Source organism: Camelina sativa, chromosome 7 (assembly GCF_030686135.1).
Source record: "Camelina sativa cultivar CO46 ecotype springtype chromosome 7, ASM3068613v1".
Lineage (NCBI taxonomy): Eukaryota > Viridiplantae > Streptophyta > Magnoliopsida > Brassicales > Brassicaceae > Camelina > Camelina sativa.
In genome coordinates, this window is record NC_141886.1 from 3,473,456 (window position 1) to 3,489,333 (window position 15,878).

A 15,878-nucleotide genomic window follows, 5' to 3' on the forward strand; every position below is an offset into this window, starting at 1 on the left:
ACTATACCAGACCATTGAGCACATCGGTTCAATATTTGGTACAATGTTTCCAAAATCCGTCAGGTGAATACCATAAGGCCAAAATTGAGCAGGGATTAGTTTACAGATTATGTGTGGATAAATAAATTCACATTCCTAATTCACTAAACCGGTTTTCATACCAACCGAAGCTCATAATCCAATTCTTTTGTGAGCAAACCAAACTAAACCGGAATTCCAACTGTTTCATCAAATTGGTCCTTAACTCAACAACTCTCTCTCTCCCTCTCGCTCCTTGTATAAAGTTTTTAGCTTTGAATCTCTATTTTTTTGTATAAAGTTTTTAGCTTTAAATCTCAGTGTCAGGTTTCTTTTGGTGGGTCTATTCTCTAGTAGACAAAAGAATCAAAACAAACAATGGGAGACGAAGCAAAGATCTTCACACTTTCACAAGTTTCAGAGCATAATCAACCTCAGGACTGTTGGCTTGTCATGAATGGAAAGGTTCTTTCTTCTTTCTCCCTTATTCTCACCTCTCAAATTAGAGATCTCGTGCTTTTTAAAAATCCCTCCTTTTTTGTGTTTGCATGAGATTAAGCTTTTGAAGTCTTTAGATTTCTAAGTCGGAATGATATGTTTTTACTTTTTAGATGGGTAGAGTGGGAAAAGTTGTAGTCATTTAACATATGCTAAAGATTTAGCTCTTTTGATCTATTTATCAATTGAAAAGTTTCAAATTTGGAATTGAAGATGGAGAAATGTAGACATATATAGCTCTTCTTGCCTTTTGGAGTTATAATTATACCAAACAAATATGTTTGATTTCTTCTACACTGACCTCTCTTGGGATGGATTACTGACACGTGTCGATCACTGGTTTCCACTGAAGATTGATCGTTTTGGTTTATGATATAATTAACTTGTGAAGGAATCTGTTAGATACAACCTTGAGCCTCCCTTCATAGTGAAAACTTGATTCTTGTTTTCTTTATTGGTTGGTTTGTGAAATCATTAGATTGTCACAAGAAAGTTTGAAACTTCAAACCTTTTGGTGTGTTTGTTCCATGAGTAGCTTCTGTTTCTTTTCATTCTACCACTCGGTTCGGTTCGGAGTTTTAACTCGAGCAACAAGTTTGTTATATATACATTGAACATATCCTTTATTATGTTCAGAAATCCCCAATCTACCTCTAGGCATGGTTGCTGGTAGAGTACATTGTTTCTAGTATCCTTCTTTCTGTTCTTATAGTTTGCTTATTCGAGTTATATGCACATGGACAGATCCCTTATGAACTCTTCTTTGTGTGGCTCCATTGTATCTTATATTAGAATCATTAGCCTTAGAGGTGGAACTTCCCATGTTTTAAACTTCTTGTTTTAACTAGAAATCTTCAAACATTTGCCAAAATGCAGGTGTACAATGTGACCAAGTTCCTTGAAGACCATCCCGGTGGGGATGACGTTCTCTTGTCTTCAACAGGTCTGTATAAACAGCTTGATGCTTATACGCTGAATTCACGTAGTGGAGTAGATTTTGATCCTTCTACTATTTTCAGGTAAGGATGCAACGGATGATTTTGAGGACGTGGGTCACAGCGAGAGCGCAAGAGAAATGATGGAACAGTACTACGTAGGCGAGATCGATAAGACAACAATCCCAAAGAAAGTCAAATACACACCTCCAAAACAGCCTCACTACAATCAAGACAAGACCTCTGAGTTCATTATCAAGATCCTCCAGTTCCTCGTACCCCTTGCCATTCTCGGTTTAGCAGTCGGGATTCGCATATACACCAAATCAGGGTAGGCTTCTTCATTTTTTCTGAGCATTACTACCATATATCTTATATATAGAGAGAGGACGATTTAAGTCTTTTGAAAAGACAAATCCCAAAGCCTCTCCCTTTGTTCTTGTCTCTGTTTCCCATATTTTGTTGTTTGAATGTGTTTTGGACAATTTCTTAAATATTACGGTGTAACTGCATATGAACAACAGTCTTGTTGGTGGTTTTGTTTTGCCTTATGCAGCTAATGACATCTCATCCATAATGAAACCGAAGTTGTTATGACTTTTGAGCTGTTTCGAAAGTTTGGTTTAGTAATGTTTAGGTTGTGGTCTAAACAAGGCTATGATCTTAGTAGTAACTTGAGAGCACGCTTAATCAACTTTGCTAAAAAGGAGAAACAACAAAAACAACAGATTACGAATTCCGAAGAGAAAGAGACGTTTTAAATTTGGCAGTTACTTGATAGAGTGTGTGGCAGTTAGTGACTTGAGAGCTCACCAAAACCATATCCCAACACGAAGAATCCAAAAACACCTTCTGCAACCGTGGGACCCTTCTTTTGTACCTCTTTACACCGCTTTGGCCGCAACTCGCAACCACAGACACTAAGTTCGATACTTGTAACTTCGAGAGCAATAAATTTCATATTTAAGCTGCATTGGATTGGACTGTATTCTGTGGCAAGTTGACAACTATAGACTGTTCCAAACGTTGTCGTGTGTAGACTCCAATCAATACAAATCACAAAACGAATCTTGTGACAAGCAAAAACGCGACGAAGTTTGCGATGATTGATCAAAAAAAGACGATCACCATACTAATGATGATCATCATGATATGTAGTGGGCACGAATTACAAATTTACGATAATATAGTGGGCACAAAATTCACAGAGTGGACAATGGACTCACACACAAGAGAAAGAGAAAAAGAGAAAGAGAAACTTTTTTCGACCACTTTTGATTCTAGTGAGAAGACAGAGACAAAACAAAGACCACTATGAGACACTATCCATATCCATAACGAACAGCTTCCCCTGTCTCTCTATTATCAGTATATATTTGTGTATATATAGACTATAGAGATACGTATTACCTACCTGTCACTGTGATGTTACATGTCTGAAGAACATAACACATGGACTATATATTATGATGATGATAAGAACAAGAACTTAAGATGAAGTAAGAGGACAAAAGACAGAGAAGGGATAAGTCTTTATTGAAAGAGTTTTGAGATCAGTACATGTATACACATAAAAGGATAGATTTTTAAAATGGTTACAGGACAAAGAGTTATAAGAGAAAGCAGAGTCCCCCCCCCTGTACCCGATTTCTAAAAGAAAACACTGACCATTAAAACAGAAAGAACTCTAGTAAACCTAAACGCTAAACCCTAATAGACTTTGGGTTACTTCTAATACCTTACTCTTGTGGTTTTAGTACTAGTACTAAGGTGGTCTGTTAAAGCTTAAAAAGGATTGGTATCAGTTGTGTGCTACACATACCCTTTTCAGCCACTTATGTTACAGACACCACCAATTTTAAAAACACTACATGGGTTTTTCTCTCCTAAGCTCTTTACATGTTGAAAAAGTTAAGAAAACGGATGATGGTAATAAGATCAAACCGATAATTAGCAGGAAAATGTTAATATATTCTGTATTAACTATTAACCCCCCATTGTTTGCTGTTTCTAATCATCTACCTTCGTCCATTCAAACCGTCCTGGTAGTGGCTGTTCGTTCACAGGATCAAAGTTGTACCTGAAAAAGTGTTGACAGAAACCATTAGAGACACAAAACCAGAAAGAGTTTACTTACTGCAGAACAGAACAGAACAGAACAAACTGGATACTCATAACCAAAAGGGTTAGTTACTGCAGAACAGAACAGAACAAGGGAGGAGACTCATACTTCTCAATGAATTGCTTTTGTTGTTCTTCTTCAGCACCCGAGAAAAACTCGTCCATTTCAGGTGTAGTAGGTAGGTGACGGTGGCTGCTGCGTGACAAACTCTCTTCCCTCTGGTTGCTTTCACTTATACAAATGTTAAGCTTTGTTGACGATCCTGGGGTTGTGATGATTTCAGGCTTTCCTATCAAACTGCATGGTGTGGATTCCCTTGTGGTCCTGTTGAAGACGAGAGAGTAAGTAATATGTAACTTTCAATACAATGATCTCAAGGATAAAAAGCACATAAATGTGTTTCCTTAATTAGTAGCAAAAGCGAGGAAACTTTATTGCCCCTATGGTTAAGTAAAGCTGATCCAGTCATGTTTAACTGAAAAAGGACAAGAAGAAACTTCTTGTTGATGATTTGTGTAGTTCAAAGATCAACTAGCATAAACCAAAGAAGAAACTTCCAATGGATAAATCCTTCAGCAATCCTAGAAACGTTTGATGATTCATATTACTATTCAACAAGATCTCATCTTTAAGATCGAAAAACGATCTAACAGCAACCAAACCATAAATACAGAGAAACCAAGCATTCCTATAACCAAACACAAAGCACTTAAGATGCATTTTAACAAAAGGACTACATACATATATTTTGCACATCCCAAAAATCAAACCAAAGATACAAAAAAGCTTTACTTTACAGAGACATTTCATACACAACATAAGCAGATAAAAATGTCTTGAAGAAAAACCAATTGTCACTATCACATTCTCTTCTGAGTAATTGTGAAGTAGAGATAAAAATGAAAACTTTATCAAGAAAAGAAGAAACACATATAGATTAATAAATATATAGCTTTCCCGGAAACAGAGAGAAGAGACTGGTGTTGTCAGATAAAAAGAAAAGATGGCATCATATCATACAGATGGTAAAATTAAAAAAAAAAATATCATTAAATTTTCAAATCGGCAAAAATAATAATAATCGAAAACTCCAGTTTCAATTTTTTACAAAGATAAAAATTGTTCCTTTATACAAAAACACCAACGGATAAAACTCAAATCCAATACCAAAAATTTTCTTTAAGATTCATAAAAATTGGAATATAAAAATGATACCTTTGTTGAGTAGCTTCCCCAAAGGAAGGATCTTTGTTGATTTCACAAACCAATTCTTGATTTTTCCCAAAGACAACACTCTCAGAAACGGAATCTGACCTAGACCCATCACCACAAATCGAATCCAAAATTTGGGGATTATGACTAGGGTTAGGGTTTCTCCCGCATGTCTCTTTCCTCCGCTGATGTTTCCTCCGAATCAAAACAATTGGGGGTTTCTTTTGTAGCCGACGACTCCGTAGCTGAAGATACGAACCAGTACCAGTACAATCGTTCATCTGCTGGTTCTGCTTTTGTTTCCTCTGTTTCTTCGGTGGATTGGGAGAAGGAGAAGTCGGTGGTAAACACGGAGAAGAAGAAGAAGAGGGTTTTCGAAGAAGACGGCGTTGCTGTTGTTGTTGTTGTTGTTGTTGTTGGAGAGCTAGTGATTTAGCTCGAGTTAAAACACCAAGTGAAGAAGAAGAAGAAGAAGAAGGTGAAACAACATCCATTAAAGCTTCTCCTCCGTCGATTTTGCTCTTTCTTATGTATTTCCCCATTTTCCGACGCTTTTCATCAGAGAGAAAGAGAGAGAGATTGGGAGAGAGCTGTGTGTTTCAGAGAGAGAAATCAAAGTTAGGGTTGAGATTTGAGAAGATGAGTGCTCTGTGGGGTCTTTCGTCTCTTCTCTCTCTGTCTCTTTTTATTTTTTATTTTTTTTTCTCTTTTTTTTTTTGTTTGTGTTTTGGAAAAAGAAATATATTGATATTTTTTTTTTCAGGTGGCTGCTTCTTCACTACTGTGAGTAATGTGTACACTGTACTTTGCTTATTTTTTTACAAAAAATTACTTTTATTATTTTTGGAAAATTTTATAATTCAGAACTTGAGTGTAATCATTTAGATATTTATAAATAGAAATGATGACGTATTTTGTTGTTATTTATTATAATAATGTAAACAAAAAAATTGAGTTAGTTCGGTTCAAAAATATGTGTCACAAGTCACAACACAAGTCACACCGTTAAGAAAGATGGAACGGTTACGCAACCTAAAATTAATACGAGGATCGTCATTTCAGTGTAGGTTTTAAAACGTTTTAATTCTAATTTGGAAGGTCAACTTCTACTTCTATTAGACTTAGACTTACCAACTTTCACAAAGTTAATCAATTGTTTTCTGCTAATTGCATTTGCGTGGATTGGATAACTGTAGCTTTTTTTTTTGTTTGTCGGGTAATTGTAGCTTAAGATAGTGATATACAACTAACAATTTGTATGAATAGCAAATTAATTGAATTTAAATGAATATAAGACTTTCGAAACTGGGCATTAGATTGATTTTCTTTGGGATTTGAATCTTTGATATTGAGAATCTTCTTGACTCCTAGATTAAAGATGGAATATCAAAGTTCAAGCAGTTCCGAAAAACATGAATAAGAAGAGTAGGAGGAGTCTAGGAGATATCTTATTATTGTGTAAAGGTTTGAGTAGGTATTATATTGATTGAGAAACTAAAGATAAATTAAATTAATGTTTCATTCAACCACTCTACTGTTACACCAAAAAAAACAAAACAAAGTAAGTTCATGTCCAAGAAAAAAGTACATTTTATTTTAGTTTTCAAGTTAAGACGTGTTTGTATATTGTAAAACAGACACAAACGTAACCGTGCTTTTTACTTCTGCTTCTGTTTCACATTTCCGTTTACGGTTTCATCTTATAGTATAAATAAAATGTGAGTTTTATTCTTTCTTAAAACAACTCTATATTTCGAAAATGTTAAAAGTTCAATAAACAAATAACCCTTTGAGCTAGAAAAGATAAGGTTCCTAACTAAAGCCTAAGCAGGTAAAACTATCCTTGATCCCCGAGGTTCTAATACACTTGGTAATGGTATAGTTTCGATATGTATGTAATGGTATAGTTTCGATAAGAGCTTTGTTTTATTCATCATCTTAAAGTAAAGTGTAAATATAAGCTAATCGTAGAGAGCCAGAGACCTTATAATAAGTATAAGAAATTATTCAACAATTTAGTCGGTTTAAGAGAATTACATCTCTCTCTTACTCACTCCCTCTTAACACTAAAAGATCACAGCAACAAAGAAAAGAGAAATCCCAAAATAAGTAGGATCTTATAGCAAAGGTTCGAATTATCACAAGTCCCTTTTCTTTTGTCATAAACAAACCCATTCAAAAAAAAAAAACTCAACTTATTGACGTAAACATTAAAGAAAGAATTAGACTCAAAAAAAGTCCTGAGCTCTCTCGTTTTTTTTTTTTTTTTTTTTTTTTTTTTTTTTTTTTTTAACGAGAACATCGAAATATTTCTACTTCCAAATCTTTACGGATTTGTCATGACTTGCAGACGCCATCATTCCCGTTGCTTGCGACTGAGCCAAGGCAGAGATCACACACTCGTGAGCCGCTATCGTCATACATTTGTTCTCCATTGTGTTCCACAGCTCCAGTGTCTGTCACAAGATTCGTTTACCAAAGTTAAATCAATTGAGAGGTAAAACTCATATCATCACGCAAGTGAACATAGAGACTACTGGATATTGTTGACACAAATTGGTTTTCATGGGGACATAGATTACTAGACCTGGTAGCCACCAACGACCAAGAGATTGGGAAAGCTAGGGTGAAAAACAACAGAGTGGAACTTGTTTCCACTGTTAATAAGCTCGTGGATGTAATCTGCTGTACTCAGTGACCATATTTTTACAGCGTCTTCACTAACAGAAGCTACCAAATCACCGTTTGGGCTCCAACAAACAGAATGTACATTTGTGGAATGTCCCTGACAGATCAAAAGTAATAAAGCCATGAGATACAAAAAGAATTTAGATTGATGGAGTGTATGAGTAAACAATGATGGTTAACCATATATGCCCAAATGCTACCAACAAGAAAACACACTAGACTTGGAAGTTTCAAAATATTGAAAGTAGAAAATAATCAAAAATATAATCTTCAGCTGTACCTTAAACATGTGGATCCGTTTGTTATTATTTTCAACATCAAAAATTGACACAATATTCTCGGATGCTGCAGCCAAAAATTGTCCTGTTCTTGGCTGGAACCGTACTTGCGTGCTAGCCCCCTGTGCTTGGAAAATTTAAAGATTAGCAAACAGAGTTTCAATTCGCAGAGAAACCATACAAAAAAAAAATCAGGGGCTTGCCTTTGTAGCACGAACACAAGAAGCGTTGATGTCCCAAAAACGAATATCATTGTTGCTATCACAAGAGCATAATAGCTCGGTTTTTTTAGGATGAAAATCAATGGACATAACAGGTGCAGCATGACCCGAAATTGTTCGTAGGAAGTAACCAGGCTGCACAAATTGGTAATTGTCAGTCACAGCTGAACACGAAAAAAGGTAACAAATATAAAGAGACATATATTATTATTATACATCAGAAGCATCCCAGATCTTGATAGTTTTGTCAAATGAGGACGTTGCCAGCTGAGTTGAATTAGGTCTGAACCGAACATCTGTTATGATATTACCATGTTCTTCCGGCGTGTTCTCAACATGTAGTGTTTCCATGTTCCAAATAAATACCTACTGACAAAAAGAAATTTGCATCCACATTAACTGTTTTTAACCAAACGAAAAGTTACCTATTTATAAATGTTTTAGGGTCATGACAGGTTTATAAGCAAACCGCATCTCCGAAATTAAGATGCTGCACCTTTTTTTCATGCCCAGCGCTAGCCAACAATTTCCCATCAGAAGAGAAGTTACAGCAGATGACCTTACTGGCACTTTTTCTTATAGAACTAACCTCATTGAAACTGAAAGCTGACACTAGAAAGAGGAACCTGTTAGTATATATATATATATATATATATATATAATCAACTACAAGTGGCCCGTTTATCCTTGGGGGGTTAGAATACCTTTTGAAGTTTCGGTATGCTCAGAAGGGTTCCGCTTTAGGGTGCCAAACAAGCTTCCACCATCTCCATCATCTTGGGACAAAAATGATTCTACGTTATCTTCTAGGGCTCCCACATCTCCAAACTGTTCCATGTCATCCTGCAGCTATTAATTCTTATCATAAGAAAGCTGAAAGAAACACGGCGCCATAGTCTATGCAAAAAATACATAAGCCGCTAAGAAATTTCTTTCACACAACACAACTGCATGCTGCAGCCAGATGTTATTAGAACAAAACTAGATTGTTGATATCATTCTTTTGAGAAATTAAGAAACATACCAGTTGATTTGCTGATGATGCGAGACCACCAATCCCATCAGAACCATACATCATTGGTCCTTTTGGCATGCTATTCACATGGTGCATGTTACCAGTTATAGCAACTCCATCAACAGGGTTATGTGTTGAAGGAGTCGACGGCTGTGAGTTGGATGGGCCAACTGTGTTTCCTGTCCCGGTACTGTTAGCAGGACCAGAAGAGGAAGGCCCTTTTCTTTTGCGGTTGTTCTATCAAAGACACAAATGAAGTTGTGGCTCAATCATCTTAGACACTGAAGAATATATTAAGTTGGTTCAAACCACATGACTGAAGGGGGTGTAAGACTTGTGGGGTTGGATCCACAAATTAGTACCTGTTGTGATTGCTGGGATAGTAAGTGATCTTGTTGCTGGGAAGAAGATTGTTGTACTGGAGGCATGCTGATATGCTATAGACCAACGGATAAAAAACAGAAAAAAAGGAATCAGAAAAAACATTTGACTGATAAAAATCTTAGCAGTGAAGTACTCACGTTTGGCAGTAAACAGATAAGTTTTCTCGATTGTTGGGAGCAAGTGATTAACAAGAAGAAACAAAATTCGGATCCCTACATAGATCTACATTATGATAACACAAACACATTTATCTTACAGATTCTCAAATGAAAAGTAATATCAGTTACACGATACCCAAAAGAGTAAATTTTGAAGCATATCATAGACGAGCAATTATCGGAAATGATCCAACTTCACCATCTAACAGAACAAAGAAAATTTGAGATGTTTAATGTGGAACTTTCTCTCTCTACCCGAAAAAGATGATAGAATGCCACTGCATCTAACAGGGATATGCATTTTTTGGTGATTTGAGAAGAAGTCTTACCTTTGACGAACTCGATTGCATTGGGGACCCTATAGACCCATCATTTGCATTTTGTTGGCCATCTTTCGGATTTAGGTTTCCTCTAGGTAATCCTGTAAATCTTCGAGGGTCCATGTCACCATACATGGGTGAATTAGTCATATTTCCTTGCGCTTGAACCTGAGCCAAGATCTGTTGTTGTTGTTGCTGCTGCGGCGAGAGCTGAAATTGACTTTGATTTTGTAGAAAAGATTTCTGAACCTGTGGCCCACCTAAACCTGGTCGAATTTGCTCGATACCCTGTAACATTTGTCAAGAAACTTAGCAAAAAACTTAGCTTGTAATGACAAACAAATAAATTCTGAGAAGAGACACAGTGACTTACAGTTAATGGCCATCCCTTCAAAGGTAGACCACTCACTCCAGGGTTTAATCCTTCACAAGGGAAAAACACAACACCATAAGAATTGATCTAACAAATTGTGAGCAAAAAGGTTCTCATGAGGCCATTAGCATATCACACCCTATGTAATTTATCATAACTATTCACATAAAAGGTAAGGGATACGTTAATTTTGGAGTCCACAGTCAAATTGAAGGCATGCTACCAGTATTGACCAAAATGATCTTTTAGGTGAGCATATACTCCAGTATGCATTACACTGGATAAATTTACCTGCACCCCCCATCCCAGGCTTTGATTGCAGAATTCCCTGGCCATAAACTGTAGAAGGATCCACTGGCAGTTGTCTCGGAGATGTACCCAGATTGACTTCACTTTTGATTTCCTGCACGTACAAGAGATTCAGATGCACACCCAAAAAATTTTGATTGGAGACTTGTCTGCTAGAAGATTTGAACAGTCATAAAGTAAGGTGCTCAAGTAGTAGTTACAGTGGGTTGCTGAGTTCGCGACTGAATTTGCTGCAGCGCTGCCGAAACACCTCCTTGATGGTTGCCTTGGACCATCTGACTGTTTTGACAGAATGAGACGGGGTCAACGGTGCGAGGACAGGAAAAACGACAGCAGCAAAGAAAAAAAAAAAAGCTGAGCCAATTTACCCATGATGGTTTGTTGCTGATTTAAGAAGGGCCATCCTTGCATCAAGATGGGGTTGGGATGTCTCAGAGTTCATTGGATTTGGTTGCTTCATACGTTCCTCGTACATTTTTGCAGCCAAAGCACTAGCATTTGACTGTCCAATCATCCCTTCAGAACCAATAGCATTCATAGGACCCCCAAGAGAAGGGTGATTAGGTTCTCTACGTTGCATATGAGCTTGTCGCATTAACTGAAGTTGCTGAATTTGCATTTGCTGCTCCTTCGCTTTACCTTGTTGTGCCTAAAATTCCAAAGCCACTGGTCAGTTATTTTAAGTGGAAACTAAAGGGTAAAAAAAAAAAAAAAAAAAAAGAAGAAGAGCATATCTCCCCAGATGGTTAGTAGGAAGGCACCTCAATATAAGCAGCAGCAGGCTCTGAATGTTTCTCATTTGTCCTTGCAATGAAGATATCCCAGAACACAGACCACCACTCAAAAAGAAACCCTCCAGGTGCATCAATTGCTACATCATCATTCACACAACAACAAAAAAACCAATCCAAAGAGTAAATCATTTAGCCTAGATGGGCAGAACAAAAGAAACAATTACATAACAAAACTTATTATTACCAACTGGGTCAGGTGAAACCTTCCCTTCAGTCATAAACGACTTTGCAGTATTATGAAGTTTCTTCTTCACCAAATAATCATATATATAAACGTCAAGCCTACAAAAACCCAAACACATGAAAGTAAGAAAAAACAAGAAATCTGGGAATTGAAGCTCTCATTAAAATACAAAAAAAAATAAAACCACTAACATCTTGTCAGCTTCCCAATTACTCTGCGCCATAGCTTCAGCCCAATATCGAGCTATATATACAAGTAAGTAAGAATACAAAAATTGAATCAAATCTTCAATTAAAAAAATGATCTGAACTCAGAATTTTTCGATAGTTTCAATAAAAACAAAACAAACCTGAAAAAGCCCAAAAACAAACAAAAGAAGAGCAGATTCCAAGTAGATCAGAACCCTAATTCGATTTTCAAATGTTCCAGTAACTTCAAAGATCAAGCATTGCTACTACTACTACAACATACAAAAAAAATAAAAAATATCAATCAGGTTTAAATTACTTGTAAGCGAACACGACTACTACTTTGGGAAAATTCGTTGAATTGATAAAAGAACGTAATCGAATTCATACCTGACGGATCACAATTCAAGAAAAAAAAAAAAAAAAAAAGTATTCTAGGGTTCTTGTGTTGTAATCAGCTGTAACTTAGAGTAAATCGATCATGAAACAGCTGGAAGAGAGAGAGAGAGAAAGAGAAAGAGATCAGAATCAGATTGAGAGGAGTTTCGTAAAGAGATCAGAGATACTTAAAAAAATGAATGTTAAAAAAAAAACTTCTATGTTTGGTTTGATGCTTTTAGGATACCATGAATAAAAAAGTTTATTAACGGGCCTCTCAATATTTCTGACTTTAATTGGGCTTATTATTGGGCCTTTAGTTGACTTCAACCTAAAGTCAACTCGAAGACGGGGCGGCAGGAAAATAAAAATTATTGTTTGAAAGTTGAAACCGTCAATGTAGGTAGAAGAAAGTTAAAGAAGCTGTGGGGGATACTCAAATTTATGTAACGTTTGTGGAGTAAGAATAGAATAATAACAACACATATTAGAACAAGTCCCGAGCTTAGTAAACTAATGACGATTATTATAAAGATCACATGGTATGACGACAAAACAAAATGGTCCATATATATAGACTCATGCATCAATAATACACATTGACATCATTAATCCACCGTCTTTAGTCTATCTAGTTATTGCTCTATGATAAGAAGCTCAACAATATATGTACACTTACAGACCGCCATATTTTATCTTTTAGCTAGTTATAGCTTTATTAGAAGTTCAACAAGAACACTTGCGCGAAATACTAGTTAAATCTTTGTATATTGCGGTGAGATTCGAACTTATATAAACCGATCAACTGGATATGTTTTACGAATCTAATCCAAATGCTAAGAGCGAGAGAGAGAGAGAGAGAGAGAGAGAGAGAGAGAGAGAGAGAGAGAGAGAGAGAGAGAGAGAGAGAGAGAGAGAGAGAGAGAGAGGGAGGGAGAGAGATTGCATATTCTCAATAGAACCAATCCAAAATTTTACAAAACAATGCATAATAGCAAGTCTATTTTGGCAGAACTTTTATTACTAAATCATAATTAGAAATGAACAAATCCACACTTAAAAGTCAGATTCGAGTCTTCAAGGTATTTCTTAAATTTCTTCTAGACCAAAATTAAATCAGTTGTTTTTGAGGTTGAGTTTAAAGTTTTAGTCCCAACTATTATTCTAACAGCCAAAACAAAACCAAATTTTAAACAAAAATCTACATTCACAGGCTCACATGCTTAAACCGATCATCAACCTCAAATTTTTTTTTCTTCTGAAAATGTGTAGATGATGCATGTAATATATAAGCCTATCTGTTTTTCTATCTTTGTTAGTTTGGAGAGTGAAAGGCTTAATAATATATGTTTGGTTTGAACCATTTAATGGCACAATAAATGAGATCACTTCCTTTTCTCACTTAATGTGATCACATTTTTAGGGTTTGAATAATGCAAAATAGCCCTTATATTATTAATTCATGGCTTTATAGTAAGGCATGTCCTTCAACTATAAAAGGAAACTAAAGTAGCCACGATTAATATTTTTTTGTGTGTTTTTGATAACGACGCAATTTATTCATTTAGTGGTGATACGTCTATTTAAAATTACACGAAAAAGAAGATACATTATATATTTTCCTCTCTTTTTTGCTACAAACATAGCTGGTTGAGAGGCCAAGCTAATGAAGCATCAGCTTGCGGCCGTATATATTATATACAAAATTCGGCCCTATTTTCTTAGAATTTTCTTTGGTCTAGTGGTGTTAGGAGTGTTAGTAAACTCTGATGCATAACGAGTTCGAACTGCTAGTAGCACGTTTTCTTTTATTTTTCGTCTTTGTTTTAGTAAATATTAAAAAAGTATATATAAACATTTAAAAAGTATATATATTATTGCATATAGTCACAAAAATTCAGCCCATTTTTTTTTGTTTGATTGTGGCTCTCCAAAAGTTAGCGACGGCTCTGGCTACAAATCCATAAAAAGTTAATTTATGAGGGATCATATACATATTATATGATGAACTATTAATCCATATCTGACACTTTTATTCAATATCTAACTGATGATTACATTATGTGTAAAGATGAGTCTAGATTTCAGAACATGAAGTTATATATAACGAACACATCAACCAGTCAATAAACAATGCATATTCTTCAACTTCAGGTTTTACCACCCGGCCCCCAACAACTTTCCTTTTAATCGAAATTGTGATATACCAATTCACTTTATGTGCACATATAGTCACATACTGTATATACAATTTATTTCTTCAATATTTCAAATGAAATTGATTTCATTTCCTTGTTGTGTTGGATGAGATCAACTGGGCAGTTGGCAGACATAAATAAATTGTCCAATGACAGGTTGGACCTCATTTAATTTAGTATACTCATTACTCAACCAATTATTTTCTCTTTTTATTCACAGGTTGAAACGTCCGGTTCAGTCGATGCCGGTTTCCCACTTTTCCTCACGGTTATACTTAGACCAAGCATTTCAACTCTGAATGCATAAATGTTTATTGACATTAGTCTACATTTCACAACATTCGTTAAGATATCAGATATTAAAATAGTTAGACTACAACATATGCACAACTTGTCAATTTTAAAAGTAGCAGATATGTATTATGGAGAGAAACGACTAACGAAACCAGAGATGATAAGAATTTAACTTAATTTACAAAATAAAAGAAGCAAAACCGGTTTAAGTAATGTATGTACTCACGAGTGGACGATATGTCTATAAATACAAGCCAAGACTAAGCTTCACTGACACAATTGTCTTCTCTCTTACATATCCACCATATAAAACTCGTTTGAATTAACTATTCTTAATTATGGGTTTAACTTCCCGTAAGGCCTGTGTGTTTATCTTTGTACTCGCTCTAGTTGCCGAATTTGCGTTCGGACATGTTGAGGTTAACGACGACAAACACTTTTTCCACAAACCTCGCCCATTCCTACACAAACCTCGTCCATTCTTCCACAAACATGGCATTTACAAGAAGGGTTATGGTAAGGGTTTGGGCGGCGGAGGCGGTCTAGGGGGCGGAGGCGGTCTAGGAGGTGGAGGCGGTCTAGGAGGCGGAGGTGGTCTAGGAGGCGGTCTAGGCGGAGGTGGCGGTGGTGGTTTGGGAGGAGGAGGAGGATATGGCGGTGGTGCTGGAGGAGGATACGGTGGTGGTGCTGGAGGAGGACTCGGAGGCGGTGGTGGTGCTGGAGGAGGACTCGGAGGCGGTGGTGGTGCTGGAGGAGGAGGAGGATTTGGTGGTGGTGGCGGAGGAGGATTCGGCGGTGGAGCCGGTGGTGGATTTGGTAAAGGCATTGGCGGTGGGGGAGGACTTGGAGGAGGTTATGGTGGTGGTGGCCATCACTGATGAGGCTCATGCTCATGTTCATGCATTCGTACGTTGTTATATTATTTAATTAAATGAAGAATGATAATTGATTATTACAAAATAAAATGATACATTAGCAATTGTGTATGTCGTTCTTTTTATTTCGAGTCTCATTGTATGCTGATTCCGTATGTTCTGCTTTGGTTGGTTAATAAAATGGTTAAAGCCAGATTACAACTTTACAAGGATATTTAAGTAGTAGAAAGAAAGGGTAAACGATTTTATTACTCTAGCTAGATTAACAATAACTTAAACTAAAAAAATATAAATTATAACTTAGACTCGTTTTAACTTCTTGAATTTTTATGTGATACAAAAGTTTGCTGTCTGTCTCAAAAGTTTTGCAATTGTATCAACCACTCAGTTATTAAGTGACTGTTTAATGTTTACTCTCATCTTTCCAATACAAATC

The 15,878-nt window shown here is 36.2% G+C and overlaps 4 protein-coding genes across 11 annotated transcripts; 2 read left to right on the top strand and 2 right to left on the bottom strand.

Moving 5' to 3' along the window:
- Positions 1-254: 254 nt before the first annotated feature.
- Positions 255-2,050, top strand: LOC104700182 (cytochrome b5-like). Its single transcript, XM_010415654.3, has 3 exons — positions 255-483; positions 1,393-1,459; positions 1,536-2,050. The coding sequence occupies exons 1-3, from the start codon at positions 397-399 to the stop codon at positions 1,784-1,786; spliced, it is 405 nt and encodes a 134-aa protein (XP_010413956.1). The 5' UTR covers positions 255-396; the 3' UTR covers positions 1,787-2,050.
- A 914-nt stretch (positions 2,051-2,964) lies between these two features.
- LOC104700184 (cyclin-dependent kinase inhibitor 4) lies at positions 2,965-5,550 on the bottom strand. The gene is made up of 3 exons (XM_010415656.3): positions 4,789-5,550; positions 3,682-3,897; positions 2,965-3,531 (listed from the first exon to the last, which is right to left on the bottom strand). The coding sequence occupies exons 1-3, from the start codon at positions 5,325-5,327 to the stop codon at positions 3,462-3,464; spliced, it is 825 nt and encodes a 274-aa protein (XP_010413958.2). The 5' UTR covers positions 5,328-5,550; the 3' UTR covers positions 2,965-3,461.
- A 1,219-nt stretch (positions 5,551-6,769) lies between these two features.
- LOC104704255 (transcriptional corepressor LEUNIG_HOMOLOG-like) lies at positions 6,770-12,354 on the bottom strand. 8 transcript variants are annotated; one of them, XM_087456698.1, is made up of 19 exons: positions 12,088-12,354; positions 11,859-11,969; positions 11,701-11,752; positions 11,510-11,607; positions 11,293-11,402; positions 10,900-11,180; positions 10,732-10,810; positions 10,514-10,625; positions 10,223-10,272; positions 9,859-10,137; positions 9,350-9,424; positions 8,997-9,224; positions 8,677-8,821; positions 8,469-8,578; positions 8,189-8,338; positions 7,955-8,107; positions 7,754-7,873; positions 7,373-7,570; positions 6,770-7,241 (listed from the first exon to the last, which is right to left on the bottom strand). In XM_087456698.1, exons 3-19 carry the CDS (start codon positions 11,730-11,732, stop codon positions 7,098-7,100), a joined length of 2,364 nt encoding a protein of 787 aa, XP_087312824.1. In that variant the 5' UTR covers positions 11,733-11,752; positions 11,859-11,969; positions 12,088-12,354; the 3' UTR covers positions 6,770-7,097. The 8 variants fall into 8 exon arrangements, with proteins under 8 accessions (XP_087312824.1, XP_087312829.1, XP_087312827.1 ...); XM_087456703.1 differs by having other exon boundaries at positions 8,677-8,815; positions 12,088-12,329; XM_087456701.1 differs by having other exon boundaries at positions 8,469-8,584; positions 8,677-8,815; positions 12,088-12,312.
- Positions 12,355-14,671: 2,317 nt separating this feature from the next.
- On the top strand, positions 14,672-15,646 carry LOC104700186 (uncharacterized). Its single transcript, XM_087456705.1, has one exon. The coding sequence runs from the start codon at positions 14,906-14,908 to the stop codon at positions 15,443-15,445; it is 540 nt and encodes a 179-aa protein (XP_087312831.1). The 5' UTR covers positions 14,672-14,905; the 3' UTR covers positions 15,446-15,646.
- The last annotated feature ends 232 nt before the right edge of the window (positions 15,647-15,878 follow it).